A 27,511-nucleotide genomic window follows, 5' to 3' on the forward strand; every position below is an offset into this window, starting at 1 on the left:
CACAAGTCTTCTTTTTTTCTTTTTATTTTTTGGGCCACACCCGTTTGATGCTCAGGTGTTACTCCTAGATAAGAGCTCAGAAATTGCCCCTGGCTTGGGGGGACCATATGGGATGCCAGGGGATCGAACCGCAGTCCTTCCTTGGCTAGCGCTTGCAAGGCAGACACCTTACCTCTAGCACCACCTCTCCGGCCCCATAGCACAAGATTTTTTTTAAATCCTGAGAATATAGCAGTATTTCTAGTATTTACAGAATATCAATTTTTTTCAGAAATCTGTTAAACAAGGCATTCTCACAAGGCTTTTACTATTCCAATTGGGGTAAAAACTTATAAACATACTTTAATTTTTGCATAATTTAATAAAATTAAGTGTTATACAATTATTTCTCAAAAAGATACACTTAAGGGTTGTCGGGTTCTACATAGATATTAGTAAGAGAGGACTATTTCTTACGCTCTTTTTCCTTTTTCATATTGATGTACGCTTGAGTTTGCAGTGTTTCAGAAGCAACTTTCCTTTTATAAAAGTCTATTATTTCTTCTTCCAACTGTCTTCTGTCCTGTTCAAGTTTTCTTGTCTTCTCTAGTAGGAGTCTTTTAAGATGTTCAAATTTATCTTTTAGCTATGAAACAAAGATGCCATTATGACTCAAAATACAATGATATGACATATCCTTATGAATACCCTTGATTATTGTTATTTAGTCAATTTATAGGATATCAGATAAGAAATATTGAACGGGATTCTTCTATACTTAAAAATAACAAAAAACCTACAAAATTGTAATTATTTATTTACTTATTGCCCCCTTTTCAAAGGTTAATTGATCCTATACCTGATGATTTGTCTTTGTATATTCCATTGATCTGAGGGTCTGTCTTTATTCCAATACCATGCTGTTTTAATGACGACTGCTTTATAGGGTAGTTTGATGTTAGGGAAAGGATGCCTCTTATTTAACCCATTGATAAATGATAATAATTGAAGCAAGGAAAGTCTTTTCAACAAGTTTAGGTTGTTGGATTAGAAAGGAATCATGCCCATAGGTGGATCTTCATATAATAACTGTTCATGAATATTTTTCCCTTCAGTTTTTTTTCAAGGTTGTGTTGCACACAAGCTTCCTTTTGCTTTTACCATGTGTCACATATATTTCCAGCCTCCAACCTCTAAATCTGAAATGTTGCTTTTCTCAATCAATTACTGGGACATGTCCTCATTAGTATAGTGGTGAGTATCCCCACCAGTTACTGGTCCTAAGGAAGCAATAAAGTCTATCTCTAAGATAGAAGCAATAAAGCCTATCTCTAAGATGTGGTGCTCTGAGTGCTTTCTTTGATATCACTATTTATAAAAATCAAATATTTAAACTTGCAGTATAAATCCCTGTAAAAACCTCTAATATTCATTTATTTTATTTTATGCACTATGATTTACAAAATTGTTATTGGTAGGATTTTGTAGATAAGACATCCCAGCACCATACTCTCCATCAGTATCCACTTCCCTCCAAGATTAAATATGAATAAATTGACAAGTCACCAGCCCTAAAGCAACCTAAAATAAGAGGCAGAATTGAGGCACATCTAGAGAAAAGTTAATACTCTCAGAAAAGTAGCTCTAAGAAAAAGAAGTTCACTTTAGGATTAAGTAACTGATTCAGTATTTTTGGGGGAAATGGACATTTTTCAAAAAGATAGAAATTGAACTATCATTTGACTCAGCAATACCACCCCTGGGAATATAACCTGGGGGTCCAAAAACACAATACAAAGAAGTCATCATCTCTCCTTTGTTCATTACAGCACTGTTCACAATAGACAGAATCTGGAAGCAAACCAAATGCCCAAGATGAATAGATAAAAACTATGGTACACAATGGAATGCTATGCAAAGCCATTAGAAAAAATGAAGTTATAAAATTTGCTGATAATGGATAGGAATGGAGAATATTGTGCTGAGTCAAATGAATCAGAGGGAGAAAGAATGATTAATCACATTCAGATGTGATATATTAAAAAATACATAGATGGAGTGGATACAGTGGGTAGGGCATTTGCCTTGCATGTGTCTAATCTGGATTCAATCCCTGATATCCATATAGTACAACTTCCATCTTTTTCTTTGTTAATAATAATTTGTTTGTTTAAGCACATGGTTACAGAAATGTTCATAGTTGGGTTTCAGTCATAGAATGTACACCATCCTTCACTGTCCTTCACCTTTCCACCACCACTGTCCCCCATTTCCCTCCCATCCCCATGAGGAGCAAAATGATCTCTCTAACTATGAAACATAGTTGCTGTATCTATAAAACTAGGAAGGAAGCAAAAGCAAGAAATGGCCAAAGGCAACAGAAAAGACTTGATTTTTTTTTAACAGAGTTTACCTGGAAGGGTGACAGGTTTGGACAAAAAGGGGCTGGCAGGATGGTGAATTGTAAGAATTAAAGGGCTCCTTGGGATATTGATGAAGGTAAATGGGCCTGTGGTGTGATGTTTGAAAAATGTATGCATGAGAGGCCAGCGAGGTGGCGCTCGAGGTAAGGTGTCTGCCTTGCAAGCGCTAGCCAAGGAAGGACCCCAGTGTCCCATATGGTCCCCCCCAAGCCAGGAGCAATTTCTGAGCGCTTAGCCAGGAGTAACCCCTGAGCATCAAACGGGTGTGGCCCGAAAAACCAGCATGAAGCTACCATTTACAGTATTGTAGATCATGGCACCTCGATGAAATTGGGGGAAAAGTTTTTAAAGTGTCCAGGCTCATTCCTTGGCCAACTCGTAGGTTTGAGAAAAAAACCTATACAATAACTTTTCTAAAGGAAAACTTACTAACCTTATTTATATTACAGCCTGTAATATGTTATGTTCACTAGATAGATAGGCTGACTCTTATTTTACTGCCAAAGCAATTCCTTCCTCCTGTCTGCATCCCTTTCTTCCTGTGCATTCATGTAGTAGAGATGGTGGAGACCAGTTTTTATGCCACACATGCAGCTTGACAGATGCTTTGTGGCACCAGTGGAACAATATCTCAATATCCATGTTACGTGGGTGCTCCTAAGATGCTTTATCAGCCCTAACCCAGCTCAGGCACTTCTCTGGGTGACTCAAGATAATTGGTACAGTAAGTGGAAGCAATATCTTTCAGGAATACCATCCTTACTCACACTTCATCAATGTCACCTACAAATTAAGCAGGAGATGGTCTGCAACATAATTCTAAGCTCTCAAGGAACCCACATTTTGCAGAAACTACCTCTCACACCTTCAACAAAATTCCCACTTATGAAAATTAAATTAAAATTAGGTAAATTGATTTCTTCTGAATAATACAAATAAATTTAAAATTCAAAAATATATTTAAGTTACTTCAAAGGTAATATAGATATTTAAGAGAAGACAAACTCTATATCAGGGTTATTTACATAGGGATTGTCTAATCCCTTACTTTGTTTCTTTATGTTCTACATAAGCGTAAGAACATTGAGTGTTTAATTTTTCTTTATTATGGCATTCTCCAAGTTAATCTATATTAGAAACAATAATATTTCATCTTGAGACTCATTCTATCCTCAAAAGAAGTGTATAAAAAGCTGTGAAAATTATAGCTATGCTTGTCCCACATATAGAAATGACAGTCTTAAGAAGAAAGATGAGTGCTCACTTTGGCAGCACATATACTAAAATTGGAACAATACAGAGAAGATTAGCATGGCCACCGCACAAGGATGACATGCAAATTCGTGAAGCATTCCATATTTTTAAAAAATGGGGATAATAAATTAACAATTTCTTAAAGAAGAAACACAACTGGCCAAAAGACACATAAAAAAGCTCTATATCACTAATCATCAAAGAGATGCAAATCAAAACAACAATGAGGTGCCATCTCACACCACAGAGACTGGCACACATCACAAAGAACAATCAGTGCTGGCAGGGATGTGAGAGAAAGGATCTCTCATTTACTACTGGTGGGAATGCTATCTAGTCCAACCTTTGTAGAAAACCATATGGAGATTCCTCAAAAAACTGGAAATTGAGCTCCATATGATCCAGCTATACCACTCCCAGGAATATACCCTAGGAACACAAAAACAAAATACAAAAATCACTTCCTCACACCTATATTCATCGCAGCACTATTTACAATAGCCAAATTCTAGAAACAAACCCTACTGAAGCCAAGCCAGATGAACCTGCCACTCACAATCACTTCTTTGCTAATGTCCTTGCTTCACCACTAATTGACTGTATCTGTATGTGTAAATACACCTATCTGACCAAAACTCCAGGGATTCTGGTGTTTGGACTGAAATCACCAAGACTTTTAGGATTGAGTGCAGACACCCACCCCTATCGTCTATTTCCAGAAGCTCTGGAAGCCCAACAAAAGCAGCAGTTTCAGCAATGATGTCTGGAATTCCTGCTCCCTTGGCTGCATTTGTGAAGACATGACAACTCCAATTTTTAAAAATTGTTGTCATCCCCATAGAACACAACTACTTAGATGGCAATGCCTATCCAAAGACACAAGAAAAAGCTCAGAAACAAAAGAAGTAACAGAATGATCAACAAGCAACAAGAGTTTACTAAACCTTTTGACAATGACTTAATGACCTTATTATGAGATACAATAATTTTCACAAAAAATTTACTACTGTGCTCTTTATTTTTCTTCTTTTTTTCTTTCTTTCCTTTCCTTTTTTTTTTTCAGTAATTTCACTCCTACATACCTGGAAACAACTGTATTATAATCAATTATGCCAAACATATATGGTCTTAATTTAATTTAAATAAAGTAATTTATTTTTAAAAGATTCTATTTTTCTTCTATCTTAGTAATATTTCATATATTTCATATAGATTCATATAGATTCATAATATAGATTTACCATATTTTTTTCTATTCAACGGTGGTTAGGCTTGTGTGTTGTTTTCAGGTCTTGACTGATGTAAATATTACTTTGAAAAACATAAATGTACTTGTATTTTTGGATTAAGCTCTATGTCTTTAAAATCAAATTTAAAACCTATGTAAAAGTAATAACTTTTAAAGACTTAAAAGTATTCATCAAAGGTATAACAAAAAATTTAAAAATAAATCTACAATGTAATGAGACATCTATAATTAACCAAATTAGGTACTGGAGAGATAGTTTAAGTGACCTAGTAAGTCTTCAGCTTTTGAGTTATATATAAAGGGATACATACCTTTTTTGCAACAAAAAAAAATGCACCATATGATGCAGCTTCAGTGGTCCCCTATCACTGGTTGTATAAACATTGCTAGACCCAAGCAGCGCTGTATCTTTCCAAAGCACCAAGCCTGGCATCTCTAGAAACGGCCCAATATCCCCTTAATTTATATGTATATGAAAAGACTGAAGAGACAACATGGAGGTAGGGCATTTGCCTTGTATGCAGAAGGATGGTGGATAGAATTCCGGCATCCCATGTGGTCCCCCAAGCCAGCCAGGAGCTATTTCTGAGTGTAGAGGCAGGAGTAACCCCTGAGCATTGCCAGGTAGGACCCAAAAACCAAAAAAAATGTATATGAAAGCAGCATTACTTACCTCTTTTTCACCCTCTTTTAAAGTTCTTTCTTTCTCCTTTATTCTTTGCATGAACTTTTGTTTCAATTCATCTTCTTCCCTTACACATTGATCATAGAACTTCTGCTTTTTGGCCTCATATATTTCTTGAAAACTAAGAAGGAATGTGATTACATTAAAAAAAGATTACTACAGATACTACAGAGATTCAAAAGGTAATCAGAGACTACTTAGAGAAACTCTATTTCACAAAATATGAGAACATGGAAGAAATGGATAAATTGTTTGACTCTTCTACCAAGTTTTTCAGTTTTGTTATTTCAGTTTGGACTTTTCTGAAATCTATTTTCTTATTCTCTTGATTCTTATTTGTGGTACATTCAGCTCGATCTATGCTTTCTTTGAGTTCTATGAACATCCTCCATATTCCTTCTCTAAACTCCTTATTTGAGAGGCTAAATAGGTGGTTGGCACTTTTGGGGTCATCAGAGCTGCCATCTTCATTCTCTATACATGATGTTGGCTTATGTTGTTTCCCCATTGTTGCCTCTGTAGTGTAATGTTTTCTGCATGTTTAATAGGGTTTATTGACTAGAAGATATGTGTGGCTTCAGGGTAAAGGAGAGCAGCCATGCTCCTCTTGCTCCACCCATCTTGGATGGTGCCAACTCATCTTCGACCACATGCCTTCCACAGATGTTTCTGGGTGGTTTCAGGTGGCAGCAGTTTGGAAGGTGGTCAGATGAAATCAGGTGCCACCCTTCTTGGGCAGTGCCAGCTCACCCTGATTTTAAGCTATTGTTCACTTGACCATGCACTGTAGCTTTTAATTTTCTCCAACACAATAATCGATCTCAAGATCACTTCCAACTGTTTTTAATCTATTAATATTTTCTAATCACTTATCTATTCATACATAATATTAAAAAGTTAAACATAGGCAATAGTGCCTTGCAAGTACAAGATCTAGAGTTTGATCCCTGGCATTGCATGGCACCCTAAACATTGCCTGTTGTAGCCCTAGTAAACTTTAAATGCTGTCTACCTTGGTTAGTCAGATAACATAGAGAATCACCACTGGTTCCCCAGTACATTGTTTGGGGAGCACCCAATATAAATGCAAATAAACAAAAAAATTAGAACATTTTTTTCACAGAACAACTGCATCGTGTTTGATACACATTTCTGCATATACTGAGCACTATATTGCCTTACATCAGGGGTCTCAAACTCGCGGCCCGCAGGCTGTTTGCGGCCCCCTGTACAACATTTTGTGGCCCGCGGCCGGCCTTCAAATATCGCAGTATTTGTGATTATTCGCTTACCAAATAATTGCAATAAAAATCGCATTAGTAAGAAAAAAAATCGCATTAAACATACCCGAGCAGTTCCATTCGGGGTATGCAAATGTTTAATGCGGCGATTTTTTTCTCTTACTAATACAATTTTTATTGCGAATATTCAGTAAGCGAAATCCCTTATGCGGCCCTGCCTCACCCCGGACTTTGCCTCCTGCGGCCCCCAGGTAAATTGAGTTTGAGACTCCTGCCTTACATTATACTACTGCCTTTCTCCTTCTAAGTCTGAAAATCAATTTTTAGAATCCAAAATTTAAGATTTCCCACAAATATTAAAGTATAATTATTCTCACTTCCAAATTATTCAGGTGCCTCCCATTTGCTTCCATAATGATTACAGCAGCAATAAAAATGGGATATACTTGCAAGATCAACACTTACCTAACTGGTTGGTTGTCTGGACCCACATCACTAAAACCCATTTTATGCAGTTTGAGGTTCCTATAACGTTCATAGTGTCTAATGTGAGTTTGGTCTTTTAGGTCTTCCATATTTGTACAAAGAAGCATATCTCGAAGCTTAACAAAGTCACAGTGATTTTCATTTTCCACTGGGTATAAAAGTTAAAGCAGAGAACTTATTAATACCTAGAACTCAATAAGTATTGTCAAGTTGAAATCATGTGTGAAAAATACACTTATACAACTATTATTATGATAAGGTATTATCACTCAGATAAATAACTATAATTATTTTCACCATGAAAATTAGTTATATGTAAATACCAATTTTAAATAGTTATACTAGAAAAATTGCTTTAAATAATAATAGAAAATATGAGATAACTAGATATATAGATAATCATGTTAGAATTTTACAAACTGCCCTCAGCACATTTTAGATTTACAACAAATAAGGCAATGCAATTTCTATGAAGTAAATTTCATTCAAGTAGAATTTGTAAATGTGTCTTAATCATTTTTCCTGAATTTATCAAACTTTTATATATACATCATACCCTAAAAATAAATAATACATATTTAAAATCAATTAATAACTTACATAATTCTCTCTTGTGCCTATAGTATATTATTGCAAAAATACGTTGTGGAGTATCTATATTGTAGCTAAGTTTAATATTCATCAAAATATCATTTAAATTATGTTCTATGAATTAAAAGTTTTCTAGTATTTTGCCTTAGGGAGATAACTTAAAAGGGGCAGGCTGGAGAGATAGCATGGAGGTAAGGCATTTGCCTTGCATGCAGAAGGACAGTGGTTCAAATCCCGGCATTCCATATAGCCCCCTGAGCCTGCCAGGAGTGATTTCTGAGTATAGAGACAGGAGTAACCCTTGAGCGCTGCCGGGTGTGACCCAAAAACAAAACAAAACAAAAACAAAACAAGACAAGACAAAAAAGACAACAGAGGGTACATGTTACATTCAGAAGCCTGTACAATCCCTGGCTCCACATGTTCCCTCCAACTATTGCTGTAATGATCCCCAAGCACCATGCCAGGAGTAGTCATTAAGCACTCGTGTAGCCTAATAATAAACAAAGCTTTGAATATATTATAGGATAATGTTGTAAGTATAAAATGATGATATGGAAGTTGTTGCAAAACTATCTTACCTCAGTAAAAAATAATTGGGTCCAGGGCCCGGAGAGATAGCACAGCGGCGTTTGCCTTGCAAACGGCCGATCCAGGACCAAAGGTGATTGGTTCGAATCCCGGTGTCCCATATGGTCCCCCGTGCCTGCCAGGAGCTATTTCTGAGCAGACAGCCAGGAGTAACCCCTGAGCAATGCTGGGTGTGACCCAAAAACCAAAAAAAAATAATAATAATAATAATTGGGTCTAGAGAAATAGTGGAAGGTTCCAGGAACCTGCCTTACATATTGTTGGCCCTATTTCCATCTTCAGTACCACCTGGCTCCCAAGTACCATTGAGAATGATTCCCAAATACAGCATCAAATAGCCCTTAAACACTGCTATCTGACCCTCCAAAAAAAAAGAGAAAGCTACAAAAATTTACAATTTTAAAAACTGTTACACGGATAATTCAAATACCTAATAATTCATTTCACAAGTATATGAACCAGCTTCATGTAGAAATTAAGGAACCTAATATTAGTATCCATATACATTTTATACATACCATACTTACTTTTAAAATTTTTGGCATCCATTTTTCTACAAACATATTAAATATAATTTGTGAATATTCGTGTGAGATTTTTTAAAATCTAGTGTTTATACTTTCTCTTTGTTTAAAGTACTTGCTTCAAATAATTTACTAGCATTTTAACGTGATAATTTGTTCATAAGCATATATATATATATATGTATATATATGCAGTATAATGGAAAAATGAGAAGGTCTATGGACTTTCTTCCAAAAGTACCATCCAAACAATGAAAAACAGCCATGGGCAGAGTATGTACATTAAATACAATAGAATATGTGATTTTTACTATTTATTATAGAGAAAGTTTTCTAAATTAGTAACTGCTAACCTAAATATTGTTGATATATACATTAAAACCTCTGTAAAGCAACACTTCCAACTTTCATCATATTTACCTTGTAAAACTCCCCAAGGGTACTGACGGCCTCTGACTATTCTTTTTCCAACTTTCACTTCATCCATACTCCCTACTACAGCAAAAGGTAAGTACCCCTAGAAAGTAAGAACAGTATTATGTTTCCTTCTAGCAATATGGCTCATTATTCAGTTCTCAGACAAGAATGTCATAATACAAATATCATCGAACACTATTCCAGTGTCCTCAATATATACAGTCTTCCATGAAATATGCCTTGACTCTAATCATCATATCACTTGGTTCTGTACAACCCCAGCATGCCTGCACCCTTAACCCCAGTGAGTTCCATACCAGTGGGGTCACTGAGGTTATGACACCAACAGTATGCAGATTTCTTTGCACTTACAGTCCTGACTAACTAAAAGGCCTTTGGCTCCAGCCTGTATACAATACTTCATGTTTTTGGCACCAACCCACATCAAGCTCTACTATACAAATATAGTTTTTATAACTGACAACAGCATGGGAGGAATTGGACATAAAGAGCACCATTTACATGGTATACACCTATACTTTATCATACTTAACTCCAAAAACTTTTGAAGTTTTTTTCTCCTTTAATAGTTTAGTGACAATAGAAATGGTTATAGTTATTTGTTTTTTGCTTTGCTATGTTTCTTTATATATGACATATGAGATAACTCATTCTGTATCTGTCCCTCTACATATTATTTTCAGCAGAATACTTTCTAGATCCAACTACATAGCAGCAAATTTCATGATTTCATCTTTTCTTATGACTAAGTAATAGTTCATTGTATATATGCGCTTAGTGTCTTTATTCATTCATCTGTTATTGGACATTTAAGTTGCTTCCAGATTTTTGGCTATTGTGAATTTACTGCAATTAGCATTAAATTCAAATGTCTTTTTAAAATTTTAGGGGTAGAGGGGTAGAAGCAAAATTTAAAATTTCTTATTTTTTGGGATAGAATATATTGTCTTTTTCTTTAATCTTTTAAATAATCAAGGAACTGTTATTTACAAAGGTATTGATAATTTAGTTTTAGGTATAGAATTTTTCAACTCAAATCCCACCACCAATATCAACTTCTCTCCATTACCCACAATCCCATCTGCAACTTTATTAAGCACTTTACAAAGTTCTCCTACATCAATAGTACAGCCAAAGTCCCAACCTCTATTCCCAAAATACATAGATTTTTCATCTTCTTCCACTTTTTTTTTCCTATTCTCCCTAAACTCTGTGAAAGAGAAGAAAAATTAAAATTTAATCCCATCCCAGCTGCACCTCAGAAAATCAAGTACTTTGAAATCAACTTAACTAAAGAGTTGAAAGCCTATACAAAGAAAACTACAAATAACTTCAAGAAATAAAAGAGAATACACAAAATGGTAAAATATCCCCTGCTCTTATATTGTGAGGACTAAAGCCCTGAAAATGGCAATACTTCCTGAAGAAATGTGCAATTCCTATAAGGATACTTAGGACATTTGGATCACTCAGGGGTCACTCCTGACAAGGCTTGAGGGACTTTTGAGGGTGCTAGAGATTGAACATAGCTCTGAGCATGAAAATTAGCCACCCGGGGCCGGAGACATAGCATGAAGGTAGAGCATTTGCCTTGCAAGCAGAAGGACGGTGGTTCGAATCCCAGCATCCCGTATGGTCCCCCGAGCCTGCCAGGGCCAATTTCTGAGCAGACAGCCAAGAGTAACTCCTGAGTGCTGCCCCCCCCCAATAAAAGTTAAACACCCTACCTACTCTACTATTACTGTAGCCCCCACCTTTACTATCACAACTTAAAAAAACTTGAAGACTGAAAGCATGCTTCTGAATAATCACGAGATCAAAAGGAAATGAAGAAGAAAATAAAATATTCATTGTAATAAGTAAGAATGAAGATGTGATCTATCAGAACACTTGGAAAAACATTGCAAAAGCAGTATGTAAGGGAAGTTCATAGAAATACAGGACTACATTAGGAAATAAAAACATCTAAGGGAACAAGATGTCTAGAACTGAAGATAGGAAACAAGTGACACAATGAGAAAAAAAAATTAAGAATACATGAAAAATGTTAGATGATGAAATTCAACTAAAATTCCATTTACAAGTGAATAAACAAATTTGATGGGTAAATAGTAGTACATCTTCAAAATAATTTTCAAAATTATATAAAGTTAAAAAGAATTATATAAATTATATAATAATTATATAAAGTTAAAAATAATGGATTTTTCAGTGAACACATTTCAAAATACAACATACCCCAACTAGACTTTGGTAAGTTATCCAATATTTCTGAAAGACTCAAGTGAAAACATAAATATGTTTACTTACAAATTACATTTTATTCACATGTGTGAAATATAATCGATAGTCAGTGAAGACTTACATTCATAGAGGCATTCACTTGTGCAGTAGTCTCATCATCTATAGGGAACTGGTATATCTGGATGTCATTATTAAGTAATTCACTCATTATCCTACATTTAAATTTTTGTAAATCACTTTTAGAAATGGTATCTGCTTTGGCAATAAGTGGTATAATGTTCACCTAAAAGAAGAAAACAAAATCTCACCATTGAGGATTTCTTGTTAATCCTGGAGTGTCTTAATTGGTCATTGTTTTTATAGTTCACGATATCCACCTGTACCCAAAGAATGCAGCTAACACAGATAAGGACCTTAGCGTTTTGTCATTCAAGGCTCAGAGGCACACCAATAAAACCACACATATTTGATCATTGTTTCAAACAGCTTGCTATTAATAGGTAGAACTGAGAAATCTCCAGTGGAATAATCATAGGGTCGGACTATAAAGGTTGACAAGGTGCTCAGGTTGACAAGAAACTTTGGAAAAGTTATAAAAGCAAGATTTGCAAAATACAAGAGACTAAACACCAGTATACCTTGTAAAAAACATTAGAAGTGACCTGTAGTACTGCTTTATTGGCTAACAAGAGGCATCTTCTATCGCATCTGTCAAATACTATGCTAAGTTACATGTGCAGTTCCCCGGCAGACTTCCACCACATCCCTTACGGGTCTGTGGGAGGTAAGTCCAGATATCTGGAATCATTGCCAAGGAAAAACCAAAAATAAATGACTCACATCTAAGGGCTCCTTCTACAATGATTTTATTTTAAATATGTTCTGAAGAAATAAACAGATATTGGTGCAAGACTATCTGCAAACATGTTCTAAAGTAATAAGGGTCAGAATGGAACCAACTAGGGACCACTGAGTTGAGAAAAATAGCAAAGACATCTGCACGGTGTGGTAAGCACCTCCCCCATCTCCTCAAGTCATTAAGAAGATTAAAGGCAGGATCACAGTTCTTGTGAGCCACTCCATTCATATATATCTGAGTTTGGTAATTTGTTTTGTAAACTGCACTGCTGCTCTCCTCAGTCCTAGGAAGTAGAAGAGGAAGACAGTCAGTTTCCAGGTCACAACAATCACAACAAAGCCTGGACTCGCTTTGTTAACTCTGCTCAGGGCATACTGTCTACTATTTGCTGGGAACCATGACTATCTTGTCCTTCAGCACTCCCTCAAGTGTTTGTTATGAGTCTCAAACCGATGCTTTTTCTATGAAGCAGGCTTTTTCTTTCTCTGAATAGAGGCCACTATATCTGGTCCGGAGTCCTGCATGGAAGAAATACCCTGTTGCTTCAATTTTCTCCTCATCTATGGAATCCACTGTGACTCTCCTTCACAGAATATTGACAGCACTTATCGTTGAAGAAAAGAAATTTCGTCTTATAGGGTCGATTAACAATAATGCTGAGCCAGGAAAGTCCCCACCTGAGTCGTCGCCCCAGCCTCCGCCCATGCTGGCTCAGCAGCCTCTACCTGCCCCAACAGTGCTATGTCAGGATCTCTGTGTAGATGGGGCAGAGATACCACGGTGGAGGGAGGCTAATGTTTTTACATCAAGGTTTTATAATTTCTGACAGTATAATTCATAATTAAATAAACACAATCATATCTTTCTTACAAAATCATTGGGACTTGGAAGGTAAATTAATTTATCATAATTCAGATTTGACATTCTCAAATTTCTTTCTCATCTAAAATGGTGGGGTTTTTTTTTGAGGGGGGTGGTATTTGTTTTTAGGGAGGGTGGTCACTCCGGGCAGCACTCAAGGGTTACTCCTGGCTCTGTGCTCAGAAATCACTCCTGGCAGGCTCGGGGACCATATGGGATGCTGGGATTCGAACCACCGCCTGTCCTGGATTGGCTGCGTGCAAGGCAAATGCCCTACCGCTGTGCTATCTCTCTGGCCCGCTCATCTAAAATGTTATTACACATCTAGAGTTAAGAAAATGTAGAAAATTATCTACTTAATTATAAGTTTAACGTATTAAATTGGATCAGAAGTCAGAGAACTTTCATCTACATTATAGAATAATTTTATCTAAATTACAGAAAATTTTTCTTTATCTACCTTTAATTTTTCTGCACCACTTTTGCCATTATCCATCTTAATTTTCACAAATCTCTGCTTTGATTCAATGATTTTTGCATACATATCTGTTGAGCTTACAAAAAAAACACCTTTTTTGTTTTTTTATTTGATTTGTTTTGTGCTTCTTTTGGGTCACAGCTGGCGGTGCTCGGAGGGTGCTCCTGGCTCTGTGCTCAGAAGTTGCCCCTGGTGGGCATGGGGGATCATGTGGGATGCCGGGATGTGAGCCACCGTCCTTCTGCAGGAAGGACAGACGCCTTGCCTCCATCCTATCCCTCCCGGCCCCTTTATTCCTTTAATTATGTCTTTTATTTAATCCTTTTTTTTTTCTTTTAAGAAACTCTTTTTTCTTTATATATGTCTGAGCATATATATTTTTAGTTTTTGTCATGGGTCTGTTTTCTTCTCTCTTCACCCCCAAATCTACCAGCAATATAATGTAGTACCACTTCTTCCTGCAAAGGCATATTAAAAATAGGGGAAATTTTACCTGTAAAAACAAGCTCTTATCTACTAGGGATAAGAACTTACACTTTTTTACAACACAGGGACATCTCCCACACTGAATCTACGTCATGGGGAACCAACCTAGACTCCAGGGAAATAGGCACCGACCATCCAGCCTTGACTCATGGATTTCAGACATAGAAACGACAGAGTTCTCCACAATAGCTCCAGGAACCAAGTCCCCTCCAGGGCATTCATAATACTGCTCTGACGCCAACATACGCCAGTTCTAAATTGATAACCCGACAACGAGGAAATGGGAACAACTAGATCTAAGAGCAACTTATCCTTCCTCACCAGCCAACGATAAGACAAAATCAGAAGATTGCTATATACAGATGACTGGTTGTTACAACCAGGACTAGACAGTACGCATCCCGGGACCAACAACAACAACAACAAAAAGCTCTAACCTAGCTTTTGGTCTACAATCTGTTCAACAAACAAAATCTCCAATTCCAGAGATCTTCCAGAAACATAACAAAAGACTCTGTCCCAGGCTCCATCCTAGGAGCAACATAATGACCAAGAACACCAACTACAAAAGATGAATTAAAACGACACTGAAAAAGCAGAACTGCTAGAACCACAAAGAAAGCCTTCATCATAAGCTCCATTCCTTGAGCTGCACAGTCACCAAGATCTCTAGATACAGAGGACTGATTTTACCATCCATGACGAAGCAAAAGTCTTCCATACACCACAAAAACACCGAGGGGAGAGTAAATGATCATGCAAAGAGTCTATAGTTAATCCCATGACAGTATATTTCAGGGATGGAGAAGCCCTGTATCTCCTAGGCCAAGGGAATTCCCTCTACAAAATCCCCAATAATTACTGTGCCTATGCAGGGGGAAAAAGAAAAAAAACACAAAATAATCATTTTTCCACATATATTTTTATTGATTGATTGATTTTTTGATATCTTTATTTTGGTATAGATATTGAAGTTGATGTCTCCTTTTTTATTTTATATTATTTTATCTTATCTTTCTCTTTCTTTTTGCACTCTGGCATGATTTGAATTCAGAACTGAGACTATTGTGTGGTGCTTCTCTTTATTGCTCTAGGGCTCACTGGATATTTAATTTGACATTTATTTTTGTATTGTTATGGTGTTTCAATTACCTTTTTCATGTCCTCTCTCAAACAGGCTGATAGCCACTAGAAGGACTCCGCCCATTTTCAACATATTTTTATTAATTAATTTAATTTTTTAATTTTTTTTGCTTAATCTTTACCCCATTCTATTGCCTTTCTTTCCCTCAAACAAAACCACATAACATGAATGTAACTGGAAGGTTAAATAAAATAAATAAATAAATAAATAAATAAATAAAACAAGCAAGAAGAAGAAACTACAGATGATATCACTGATATGTGGTATTTAGTATGACTATGAGGGAACACAATGGTTTAAGTGGGAGTTGTCTCGAACACTATTGGCTCCCCATTTTTTGATAGGGTTAGATTTTTTTAATTTTATTTAAACAATTGTGATTGACTAGTTATATAGTTAGGTTATAGACATACAATGTTTCAGAAACAATCCCACCACCACCATCAACCTCCCTCCATCAATGTCCCCAGAGTGTATCCAAAGCCACCACCCTACATGCCAACCTGCCATCACCACAGGTCCATTTTTAATTTTAGTGTTAAAATTTGGGTCTCATTATTTGATTGTTGCTGACTCTGGCTTGGATATTTAATTCTGTCCTTTCTTAACACCACCTGGGACTCTTTGGTCACTGTCCCCTGTTAATTCATTTTTATCTTTCTCTTCTTCACAATTTAATTTCTACTCACTGTGCTCTGGGGCCTAGAATATTCCCTATTTAAATTACTGCCTTTCTTCATGCAATTATTCTAAACACTACATATAAGTGATATCATACTGTATTTATTCTTCTCTGGCAATCACCAATGTCTCCCTTTTTCCTCCCACCTCCTATCCCCACCCCTGCCTTGCCCTAGGTCAGGCAAATTGCTTCTCTCTCTCACACTCTCTCTCTCCCATTTTTTCTTTTTGACACTGTGGTTTGCATTATTGTTAATGGAGGGGTGCTTTGCCTGTTAGTTTCTCTCATTTCAGCACCAAGTTTTTGTCCAGAGTGATTGTCCTAGTAGACCCTTCTTCACTCTAGCTATACTCACCACTCTTTATAATGAGCTTTCTACCCTTGACTCTCTTGTCTCTGTTCTCCCCATTTTTTTGATGGGGTTAGGTTTTTTTTGTTCTTGTTAAACTCTACCAGTAAAGATCTTAGATATTTAAAAAAAATCTTAGATATTTACTTCTTATCAAATTTGTATTGAGTGAACAATTTTCACAATCTAAGGACAGTCTTAGTATCCTGGACACCCATTCTGTTGAGGTGCAGAGGTTTTTTAGTTTAATGTAGTCTCATTTGTTTATCTTTGCCTCCACTTACTTGGTCAGTGGTATTTTATCCTTGAAAATCTGTTTAGTTCCAATGGCATAGAGAATTTTACCTTTATTTTTCTAGAGGTAGTTCTTTGTGGTTTTAGATTTGATATAAAAGTCTGTAATCTATTTTTATTTGACTATTGTGCATAGTAAGAATCTTTGTTCATTGTTTTATTTGTGTGTGCATTCATTGTTTTAATGTAGCTTACCAGTTTTCTCAACACCACTTGAAGAAGGTTTTCTATGCTCCACTTCTATTTTCTTGGTCTTTTATCAAAGATTAATTGATCATATACCTAAATGTCAATCTCAGGATATTCAAGTCTATTCTATTGATCTGAGGGTCTGTTTTTAATTCCAGTACCTTCATTTTTTTTTTATTTACTTATGCTTTGCGGTACAGTTTGAAGTTAGGAAAAGTGTTGCCTCCCATCATTTTTTCCAAAAATTGCCCTATCGAGAGGCCAAAACGATAGCACAGTGGTAGGGCATTTGCCTTGCACATGGCAAATCTAGGACGAACTTAGATCCCCCAGCATCCCATATGGTCCCCCTAACCAGGAGCAATTTCTGAGTGCATAGCCAGGAGTAACCCCTGAGTGTCATAGGGTATGGTTCAAAAAGCAAAAAAAATTATCTATCTATTAATGGAGGATTATTGTTCCATATAAATTTCAAGAATATTTGATCTAATTTTTAAATGTCATGGGTGACTTATATGGATTGCATTAAATTGAATTAAATTAAATTAAATATGGATTGCTTTAGGGAATATTACCATTTTCATTGTATTAATTCTCCCAATTCATTACAGAGTATGTATTTCCATTTCCTCATGTCTTATTATTTCTTGAAGCCATGTTTATAGTTTTCTTTGTATAAGTATTTTACCTCTTTATTTAAGTTGATTATGAGGTCATTGACTTTCTGGGGCATAATTGTGAATGGGATTTAATACTTTTTCTCACCTGTTATTTGTATATAAGAAAACCATGGATTTTGCATATTAATTTTGTGGCCTGCTACTTTACTATAAAAAATCTGTTATAAATGCATTTTGTATAGTTTTTAGAATTTATTAAATTTAGTATCATTTCTTCAACTAATGAGAGCTTGACTTCATTTCCTATCTGGATGCCCTTGCTATTTTTTTCTTTCCTAGTTGCTATGGTAAGTACTTCCATATAGAATAGAACTATATTGAATTGAACTATATTGAATAGAATTGAATTGAACTATATATTCAATATATAGAGCTATCTTTTGAATTGAACTATATTGAATGGAATTGAATAGTAGTATATTGAATAGTAAGTACTATATTGAATAGAAGTGACAAGAGTGGACAGCATTGTCTTGTGCCAGATCTTAGAGGATGACCTTTCATTTTTCCCAATTGACTATATGTTTGCTGTGAACATGCAATGAATGAGCTTGACTCTATTGAAGAAAGTTCCTCAATTCCCATTTTGTTAAGAATTTTTATCATGCGGCCGGAGAGATAGCATGGAGATAAGGCATTTGCCTTTCATGCAGAAGGTCATTGGTTCGAATCCCAGCATCCCATATGGTTCCCCAAGCCTGCCAGGAGTAATTTCTGAGCATAGAGCCAGGATTAACCCAAGCGCTGCCAGGTGTGACCCAAAAAACAAACAAAATAAAAAAGAATTTTATCATAAATGAGTGCAGGGTCTTGTCAAATGCTTTCTATGCACATATTGATGTGATCATGTGATTTTTATTTCATTGATATGATATATTATGTTGATGTGTATGTATAGCAGTTGACCTTGGACTTGCCCCTTGGATACCACCACCATAATGACTGCTGGACCTGGACATGTCCTTTTGTCATGCCGTTTATAAAAGGGAAAACTTGGACTGTTGCAGGGGGGGGGTTCTAGGATAGTGATCAGAGCAGTTTCTGCTGGTCGTGGGGGAGGGCAAAGATAAAGCATTAGAGAGATGCTGCCTGCTTTATATCTATGTCTTTCTCTTTCTTCTTTGAACCCAGGCCTCCCTCACTAGTTCTGGGATCTCAATTCTGTCTCATTGGGATGAGAAGTTCTCTTTACTCTGTTACCACACAATTTTTAGGCATTGCAATTTGTAATGCTGTTAATGAAAATGTTTCCAACACCACATAATTCACCAGAGTTCCCTTCTCAAATCTCATCAGCCTAAACCCCACCATTACCAGAATAAGCTCAGTACTATAGACTAGTTCTCTACTTCTGTTGTCTTTAAACATTTATTTATCCCTTACTATGTTTACTTGAATTCTATTAGGATAAAGGTTATTCTGTATCTTCACTCTCTAATTTAACTCAGTTTTTTATTACTATAGTAATGCCTTCCATCCTTTTCCTCAGGATTTTTGGCTACTTGGGGAGCTTTATGATTCCATAGAACTTTAATTGCAATTTTAATTTTAATTGCAACTGAAGGGGTATAATGCTTATCTATTTATTTTCTTTCAGCACCCAGTTCTTTCCAGAGTGATCACTCCTAATTATCATTGTTAAAAATCAATCATAAACAACTTCATAACTAACTGGGAAACTAAAGAGTTTTTTTGAAGAATTTTAGTAGCTTGTTCTATCTCCTTGAACAGTGTTGTTAGAATTATAATAGGTATTTAATTTAATAAATACAGTTCTCAGACTTAAAAATCGTTGATCCTGGAGGGTAGAGTGATAGCAGCAGCAGCCATGCATGCTGCTAACCCTAGACGGACCCAGGTTCGATCCCCAGCCTCCATATGGTTCCCTGAGCCTGCCAGGAGCGATTTCTGAGCAAAGATAAAGCACTAGGAGCAATTTCTGAGCACAGAGCCAGGAGGGCCCTGAGGACTACCGGGAGTGGTCCAAAAACAAAAAAAAATTGTTAATTCTTTCAATCTGTAATTATGAAATAAAAAATGTATATCACTTACTAGTTTGATGGTGAAAGTACAGTAACTTTGTTCACCAAAACCATAGATGTTAACAGTGTTGCAATAATGTTATCTGTACTACAATGATTTTAGAAGGAAAAAAGTTTATACAGAAATACAAATGTTGTGCTTAAATAAAAGAGCATGTGAGAATATAGTGAGAAGATATCTATTTGCTACCTAATATAAAGTTTAAGACATAATTTTGTTAGCGACTTTTCTTAAGAGCTCCAGAAGTCTGTAAAAAAAATTTGTGCTGTTTCAACCTTGAGATGCAGTGACACATATAAACCTTGAGATTAGTGACACATATATGACACTAATACAAATGTCTTAAAAATTAATGAGGGGAAGTATACAACATATCCCACATAAAAAGTAACTACATTTTTTTGAAGACAATATGCAATTGCCTTAAGAAAACAATCTCAAAATAACTTTGAAAAAATATTTGGATTTGAATTTCTGGTAAATCCAAATATTTGATATTGATTAATTTAGCAAAAATACCTTGCTGTCAATGTTCTTCATGGTTACTAGATCAATGGATTTCAGAGTATGTCCTGTAGGAGAAATGAAGTAAAGGCACACATGAATACGAGAATCATGGCTTTCTATGAAGGAACGCCTAATTTTCAATTCTTCTTGAAGATAGTCTTCAAATTGAGCATCAATGTAGTCAACTATTGGTTGGTAGCTGAAAAAAAAATATTGTAAATTAATAATGCTGAAGTTCACAATGTTAATCTATGATAGCTAATTAGATATTAATTAGTATGTCATAGTGATCTGACACAATTATAAAACATAAAGCAATAAAAGAAACTAACAAATTGCCCTGTGCTAGGCATGTTCCCTACATGTATAGGACATGTATAGGACAATGAGTTCCATCTCTGGAATCCTGAGCCTTAAAATATGGCTCCAATCACCACTGAGTCTGTTACTCCCCACCCCAAACTTCCAGATCCAACTTAAAAAGTGTCATATATATAAAACATACAAGTGAGGTCACTATTAAGACATGGCAGCAAATGTATTTCTCCTTTTTGTCTTCTCTTAAAAGACAAATACCTTAATCATGTCATAAACAAAAGTATTTCTATGGGTCATAGAGCCTAGTTTCATATACCAGGGGTCAGGTTGAGTCTTTCTTAAATGTTTGCATGTAATAAATGACAAACAAATCTCCAACTAAACTATGACACCAGCAGAATTTAGCAAAACTAACTACCCCATCTTCTCATTTGGACAGTTGGTGAAACATGGAGAATACTAACTTGGGAAACCAACCACAAATAATAAATGTGTATAATTCCAACAAAGGAAAAATTTCAGCAATCCATTGGAAAAAATAGTCAAATTTGAATTTGATTATTCAAAGAGAAATAATATAGTGCCTTGCATATAGTCAACTACAGAAAGGTCACTTATATAAACTAAATAACCAATTGTAAAAGCAACAAACCTACACAACTGTAATGACAAGGTAGCCTTTTCTATCAATAACTTTTTGAATGTCAATATAATAAACTCCCACACCAAAAGGCACATAGTAGAGGGTAGGATCAGAAAACAAAATCCAACCATTTACTGCTTACAGAAAACACAACTAAAAGTTCAAATAGACAGAGGCTTATAGTAAAAAAATAGAAAAATTATACAAGCAAGAACAAAAAAAATTATACAAGCCACTTATGGGAGAAGCTGGGACAACCATACTTATAACAAGAATAAATTTCATTCTACCTTAAGAAAGTAGATTTGGAACATTGGTGATGGGAGTGTTGCACTGGTGAAGGGGAAGTGTTCTTTACATGACCAAAACCCAACTACAATCATATTTGTAATCAAGGTGTTTAAATAAAGATATTAATAAAAAATAGAAAGTATAGACAAGAATGGACTCTATTGATCTAGAAGAAATATAAACCAAGAAGTACTAAATCTGATCAACACATGCTCACCAAATGATGGTCCAGCAACATATGTAAGACTTTTGCTCACAAACCTAGACAAAGCCATGGTAGGAAACATGGTAGTTGTGAGAGATTTCAACATGTCACTCTTATTACTAGATAGATCCACCAGGCAGAATTATCAGTAATAATATAAAATTCCTAAATGAGAAACTATAATATTGAGAATAATGGATTTATAGTGCCTTCCACGCCCAAAAAGCTGAATACACATTCTTCTCTAGTGCACACAGAACATTCTCTAGGACAGATCACACTGTAGGACATAAGTCTAACTTAGAAAAATTCACAAACATAAAATCATGCCAAGCAACTGTGGCCTTGCTCACATCTGTTGGCAGATGACATAATACTGGAAATTATAAATTAGGATTAGAAAATCCTAACTACATACAAAAACTGGTTTTAGAAACAATAGACTTTATAGTAAAGTGCAGGCAAAAAAAATCAATGCATAAAATCCATGGCTTTTCTATACACAAATAATTTAGAGGAAAAAAAAGTATTTTTAAAATCCTTTCCACAATTGTGCCTCAGAAAAGTATACCTTGATGTCAATTTAACTTAAGGGATAAAAGATCTATACAAAGAAACTTTAAGACACTGCTTCAAGAAATAAAAGAGGATGGAATAAGTAGAAGTATATACATTGCTCCTGGATTGTAGGGTTCACATCATTAAAATGGCAAGAATTCCCAATACATTGTACATCCTATGTCATTTTTGTATACCCATAACATTTTTACAAAAAATAAATCAAACATTCCTGAAATTCATATGCAACATTAAGCATCCATGGATACCTAACTTAATCCTTGGAAAAAGAAAATAGAAGGAATCCCTTTCCTCAACTTTAAATATGCTGTGAACCAGTAGTAATTAAAACAACATATTACTTCAATAAATACAGACCTTCAAATCAATGGAAAAGACTTGAATATTCTGAGACAAGCCCAGAGGTCTATAATTAATTAACTTTGAAACTGGGGGCAAGACACTGTTGATTTTTTTCCTTTGTGATCTGTTCAATAAGGTATTCTGGTAGAAGACTTTTTCGCTTTAGAATTCATGTTAGAACCAAGTTAAGGGGATTGTTGGGCTTGTTCCCTCAGCCCACAGAGGCACCAATAATAAATACCTTGTGGCATTGTTCCTCGTCTGCATAGGTACATTAAACTGAGAAAATATGACATATACAAACAAGTTCTTATCTTATAGAGAAAGGAACACAAATTTTGTAATGCAGTTAGGTTTTATACCCTGAACACTGGTATAATGACTTGGCTCAGGATTCAAAAAAATGGACATTGCCCATACACCCCTGAATCATTGACCATCTACGGAAACAACCACAATTGTCTACAACATCACCAGGAAGCAAACCTCTACCAAGGAAGACCCTACCTCTACCCTAGCATTGACTTACTCTAAGGAATGTTCCCTTAACACCCAGGTGACTCAGCAACAGCCAACAACCTGCTTGCAAGACAGGACACTCCACATCTAATGGTGAGGTGAAACTAGAGGATGCTCCACATCATTCTGACTTCAATGAAGGAAATGCACAGAAACCAGAATCTTTAACTACAGAAACTTGACAACAACAACAGCTAATGTGCGAAAAAATTTCACCAGGACCACAGAGAATGACTTGGGGATTTGACAACCTAGTATGCCTGGAACCCAAAGCCAGTCTTATGCCAGAAAACTTCAGGGATAAAGTCTTCTTGTATTTAGGCCAAGACTTTTATTTTCCATTTTTTCCATATTTTGCAGGGCCTATGCAAACAACAGTTGCCACTCTCACACCGTTATTACTGTATTTTTTAACTCTTATTTTTTTTAAATAGAAGAGCTTACTAAATTTTCTTCTGGTGCTTTAATGAACTCATTGTGCTTCAATAATTTTCAAAAATATTCTTTCCTTTCTCTTCCACCTCTTTAGTTTTTCTTTCAATTTTCTATTTTTTAAATTATATTGCTTTCAGTCTTCCTAAAACAAATGTATTATTATCAGTTTTGTCAACTATGTAATGCATTTTCTTTAAATAAATTAAAAAAGAAAAAAAGAGGGGTGGCAAGAAATACAAAGTGGAGCAAGAAAAGCTTCTTCAACAAATGATTCTGGAAAAACTGGTTAACTATGTGCAATAAAGTGAACTCAAACTTTTTTTTAATGCCAGGCAGAAAGATCAAATCAAGATGGCTTAAAAACATTGATATCAGACCTGAAAACATAAGGTACATAGAGGAAAACATAGATTAGCATTACATGATATTGAAGTTGAAGGCACCTTTAAGGAACAAAAACCACTGGCCAAGCATGTATAAGGAAAGATGAACAAACAGGATTACATTAAACTGAGAAGCTTCTGCACTTCAAAGGAAACAGTAACTATGAAAGACTACCCACAAAATGGGAGAAATTATTCACCTAACATTCATAAGAGGTTAATATCTAAGATATACAAGCTACTGGTAGAACTTACCAAGAGAAAACATCTAACTCCATCCAAAAATGGGTAGAAGAAATGAACAGACATTTCCTCAAAGAAGAAATACAGATGGCCACAAGGCACATAAAAAAATGCACCACATCATCATCAGGGAGATGCAAATCAAAACAATGAGATATTGACTCACACCACAAAGACTGGCACATATCATAAATAACAAGAACAACCAGTGCTAGTGTGGATGTAGGGAGAAAGAGACTCTCATTCACTGCTGGTGGGGATGTCAACTAGTACCGCCTTTTGGAAAGCAATTTAGATATTTCTCAAGAAACTAGAAATTGAGCTTCCATATGATTCAACAATACCACCCCTAGACATAAACTTTAGGAACCCTAAAATACCATGCAGAAAATCCCTCTGCATTCTTGTATTTGTTATATAGCTCTATATACAATATCCAGGATCTGGAAACAACCCAAGTATCTAAAAACAGTTGAGTGAAAAAAAGGAGCCAGACAGACAGCACAGTGGTAGGGCATTTGCCTTGCACAGGGCCAATCCCAGCATACCATATAGTCCCTGGAGCCTGCCAGGAGCTATTTCTGAGCACAGAACCAGGTGTGACCAAAAAAAAAAAAGGAAGGAAGGAAGGAAGGAAGGAAGGAAGGAAGGAAGGAAGGAAGGAAGGAAGGAAGGAAGGAAGGAAGGAAGGAAGGGAGGGAGGGAGGGAGGGAGGGAGGGAGGAAGGAAGGAAGGAAGGAAGGAAGGAAGGAAGGAAGGAAGGAAGGAAGGAAGGAAGGAAGGAAGGAAGGAAGGAAGGAAGGAAGGGAGGGAGGGAGGGAGGGAGGGAGGGAGGGAGGGAGAGAGGGAGGGAGAGAGAGAAAGGGAAAGAGGAAGGAAGGGAGGGAGAGAGGAAGGAAGGAAGGGAGAGAGGAAGGAAGGAAGGAAGGAAGGAAGGAAGGAAGGAAGGAAGGAAGGAAGGAAGGAAGGAAGGAAGGAAGGAAGGAAGGAAGGAAGGAAGGAAGGAAGGAAGGAAGGGAGGGAGGGAGGGAGGGAGGGAGAGAGGAAGGGAGGAAGGAAGGAAGGAAGGAAGGAAGGAAGGAAGGAAGGAAGGAAGGAAGGAAGGAAGGACGGAAGGAAGGAAGGACGGAAGGACGGACGGTAGGAAGGGAGGGAGGGAGGGAGGGAGGGAGAGAGGAAGGGAGAGAGGAAGGAAGGAAGGAAGGAAGGAAGGAAGGAAGGAAGGAAGGAAGGAAGGAAGGAAGGAAGGAAGGGAGGGAGGGAGGGAGGGAGGGAGGGAGGGAGAGAGGAAGGGAGAGAGGAAGGGAGGAAGGAAGGAAGGAAGGAAGGAAGGAAGGAAGGAAGGAAGGAAGGAAGGGAGGAAGGGAGGGAGGGAGGGAGGGAGGGAGGGAGGGAGGGAGGAAGGAAGGAAGGAAGGAAGGAAGGAAGGAAGGAAGGAAGGAAGGAAGGAAGGAAGGAAGGGAAGGAGGGAGGGAGGGAGGGAGGGAAGATGGAAAAGAAGGAAGGAAGGAAAAGAGAGAAGGAAGAATGAAAAAGAGAGTGAAGAAAAAAAGAAGAAATGAATAAATGAATGAACAAAGAATTGTCTGCCAAAGAGACAGGTAGTGGGAAAGGTGGGAAGCAACTAGGGACAGTGTGTGGGAAATGTGCACTGGATGATAGAGATGGACCCGTTCTTTGGTCGAGGGTATACAAGTAACTGCGCTCCCCTGCTAGAACCTCCAAACAAGGTCTCAAGAATGAGTTTGTAACTGTATGTGATGATTACTTAATTAAAAGTTATTTATGAAAAGAAGTTAGAAATTGAGCTCCCATATAATCCAGCAACACTGCTGGGAATAAACCCTAAGGGCCCAAAAACACAATGCAGAAAGGGCATTTGCATGCCTATGTTCATTGCAACTCTATTCATAATAGAAGCAACCCAAGTGCCCAAGAACAGATAAGTGAATAAAACTAGAGTACATAATTCAATTACGGTTCACAACTCAATTATGAACAACTGTGTAACTCTATCTCACAGTGATTCAGTTACAAAATTTATAAATTAAAAAATGAAGGGAATAATCCAAAGTAATAAACACTACTTTGAAAATACTCAAACAGGGGCCAGAGAGATGGCGCTAGCGGTAAGGTGTCTACCTTGCAAGGCTAGCCAAGGAAGGACCACGGTTCGATCCCCTGGTGTCCCATATAGTCCCCCCAAGCCAGGGGCAATTTCTGAGCGCTTAGCCAGGAGTAACCCCTGAGCATCAAATGGGTGTGGCCCAAAAAAGAAGAAAGAAAATACTCAAACATCTTGTACAGACATCTAATAACAAATACAAAGCTATCAATTTCTTATAAGAGAACATTAATTATGAAATAATTTTAAATCTTGGAGAAAATATATTCATTACCTTTAATAATATTGCATTTAATTCATGGCGAAGAGAAATCTATTTTTTTTTTAGATAGACTTTAAAATAGAAAGCACTTGAGGCTGGAGTGATAGCACAATGGGTAGGGCATTTGCCTTGCACATGGCCAACCTGGATTTGAACCCCAGCGTCCTAAATGGTCACCCAAGCCTGCCTGGACTAACCCCTGAGCACGACCAGGTGTGGACCAACAAACAAAAATGAAATAAAATAGAAAGCACTAACCTGCCTTCTTTATTCATTTGATCACCATATCCCACTGTTTCGACAACTGTCAATTTCAGTTGAACATTACTTTCCTGAAGTTGATATGTCTGTATATTAAGTCCAACAGTTGTATAAAAATGTGATGATTTTTTTTCTTTCAAATTAATATTAAATAATGTGTCAATCAGTGTTGTTTTTCCAATTCCAGTTTCCCCTATAATAGACAAGACATAAGATAATAAAGAGGTGGCAGTACTTTGAATGCCTAGAGAGATTTAGAATCCTATATACTTAAAGATTTGTATAGCTTTAAAATTTTTCTTTACTCCCTTAGTCATTAGCAAAATATAGAAATTATTACATTTTAAATAGAATTAATTATGTCAAGAAAAATGTCTAAGTAATTTGGCTCAGTAAATGGAAATCAATACAACATGAAGGCAAGAATTTCTATAGCACCAATTTATACTTTTTAACATGAATTTAAATTTAGATTTTGGATAAATAAAGCATGCTTCAGATTAAAAAGTTGATACTTACCCACACAAAGAACATTAAAGGAAAATCCTTGTTGGATGGACTTGTTCACCAATTGATGAGGCAGACATTCAAAACCAAAATGACCAAACATAGTCAAGCATCGAATATT

The 27,511-nt window shown here is 36.3% G+C and overlaps 1 protein-coding gene and 1 non-coding gene across 2 annotated transcripts; one reads left to right on the plus strand and one right to left on the minus strand.

The window, feature by feature from the left end:
* Positions 1 to 445: 445 nt before the first annotated feature.
* SEPTIN14 (septin 14) lies at positions 446 to 27,511 on the minus strand. Its single transcript, XM_049789238.1, has 8 exons — positions 27,403 to 27,511; positions 26,881 to 27,076; positions 20,290 to 20,476; positions 11,827 to 11,988; positions 9,444 to 9,540; positions 7,297 to 7,465; positions 5,579 to 5,711; positions 446 to 625 (listed from the first exon to the last, which is right to left on the minus strand). The coding sequence occupies exons 1-8, from the start codon at positions 27,491 to 27,493 to the stop codon at positions 446 to 448; spliced, it is 1,215 nt and encodes a 404-aa protein (XP_049645195.1). The 5' UTR covers positions 27,494 to 27,511.
* LOC126031621 (U6 spliceosomal RNA) lies at positions 3,659 to 3,765 on the plus strand. The gene has a single exon (XR_007503454.1). It is a non-coding gene; the product is annotated as a U6 spliceosomal RNA (small nuclear RNA).

Source organism: Suncus etruscus, chromosome 15 (genome assembly GCF_024139225.1).
Source record: "Suncus etruscus isolate mSunEtr1 chromosome 15, mSunEtr1.pri.cur, whole genome shotgun sequence".
NCBI lineage: Eukaryota > Metazoa > Chordata > Mammalia > Eulipotyphla > Soricidae > Suncus > Suncus etruscus.

Bases quoted from the DNA above. Each gene is read 5' to 3' on its own strand.
- SEPTIN14 (XM_049789238.1), bottom strand. From the start codon at position 27,493: ATGTTTGGTCATTTTGGTTTTGAATGTCTGCCTCATCAATTGGTGAAC. The intron at 27,077-27,402 runs GTAAGTATCAAC...TGTCTATTATAG, and splicing joins CTTTAATGTTCTTTGTGTGG to GGGAAACTGGAATTGGAAAA. The intron at 11,989-20,289 runs GTATTTTTGCTA...TTCTTCTTTTAG, and splicing joins TGAAGAACATTGACAGCAAG to GTGAACATTATACCACTTAT.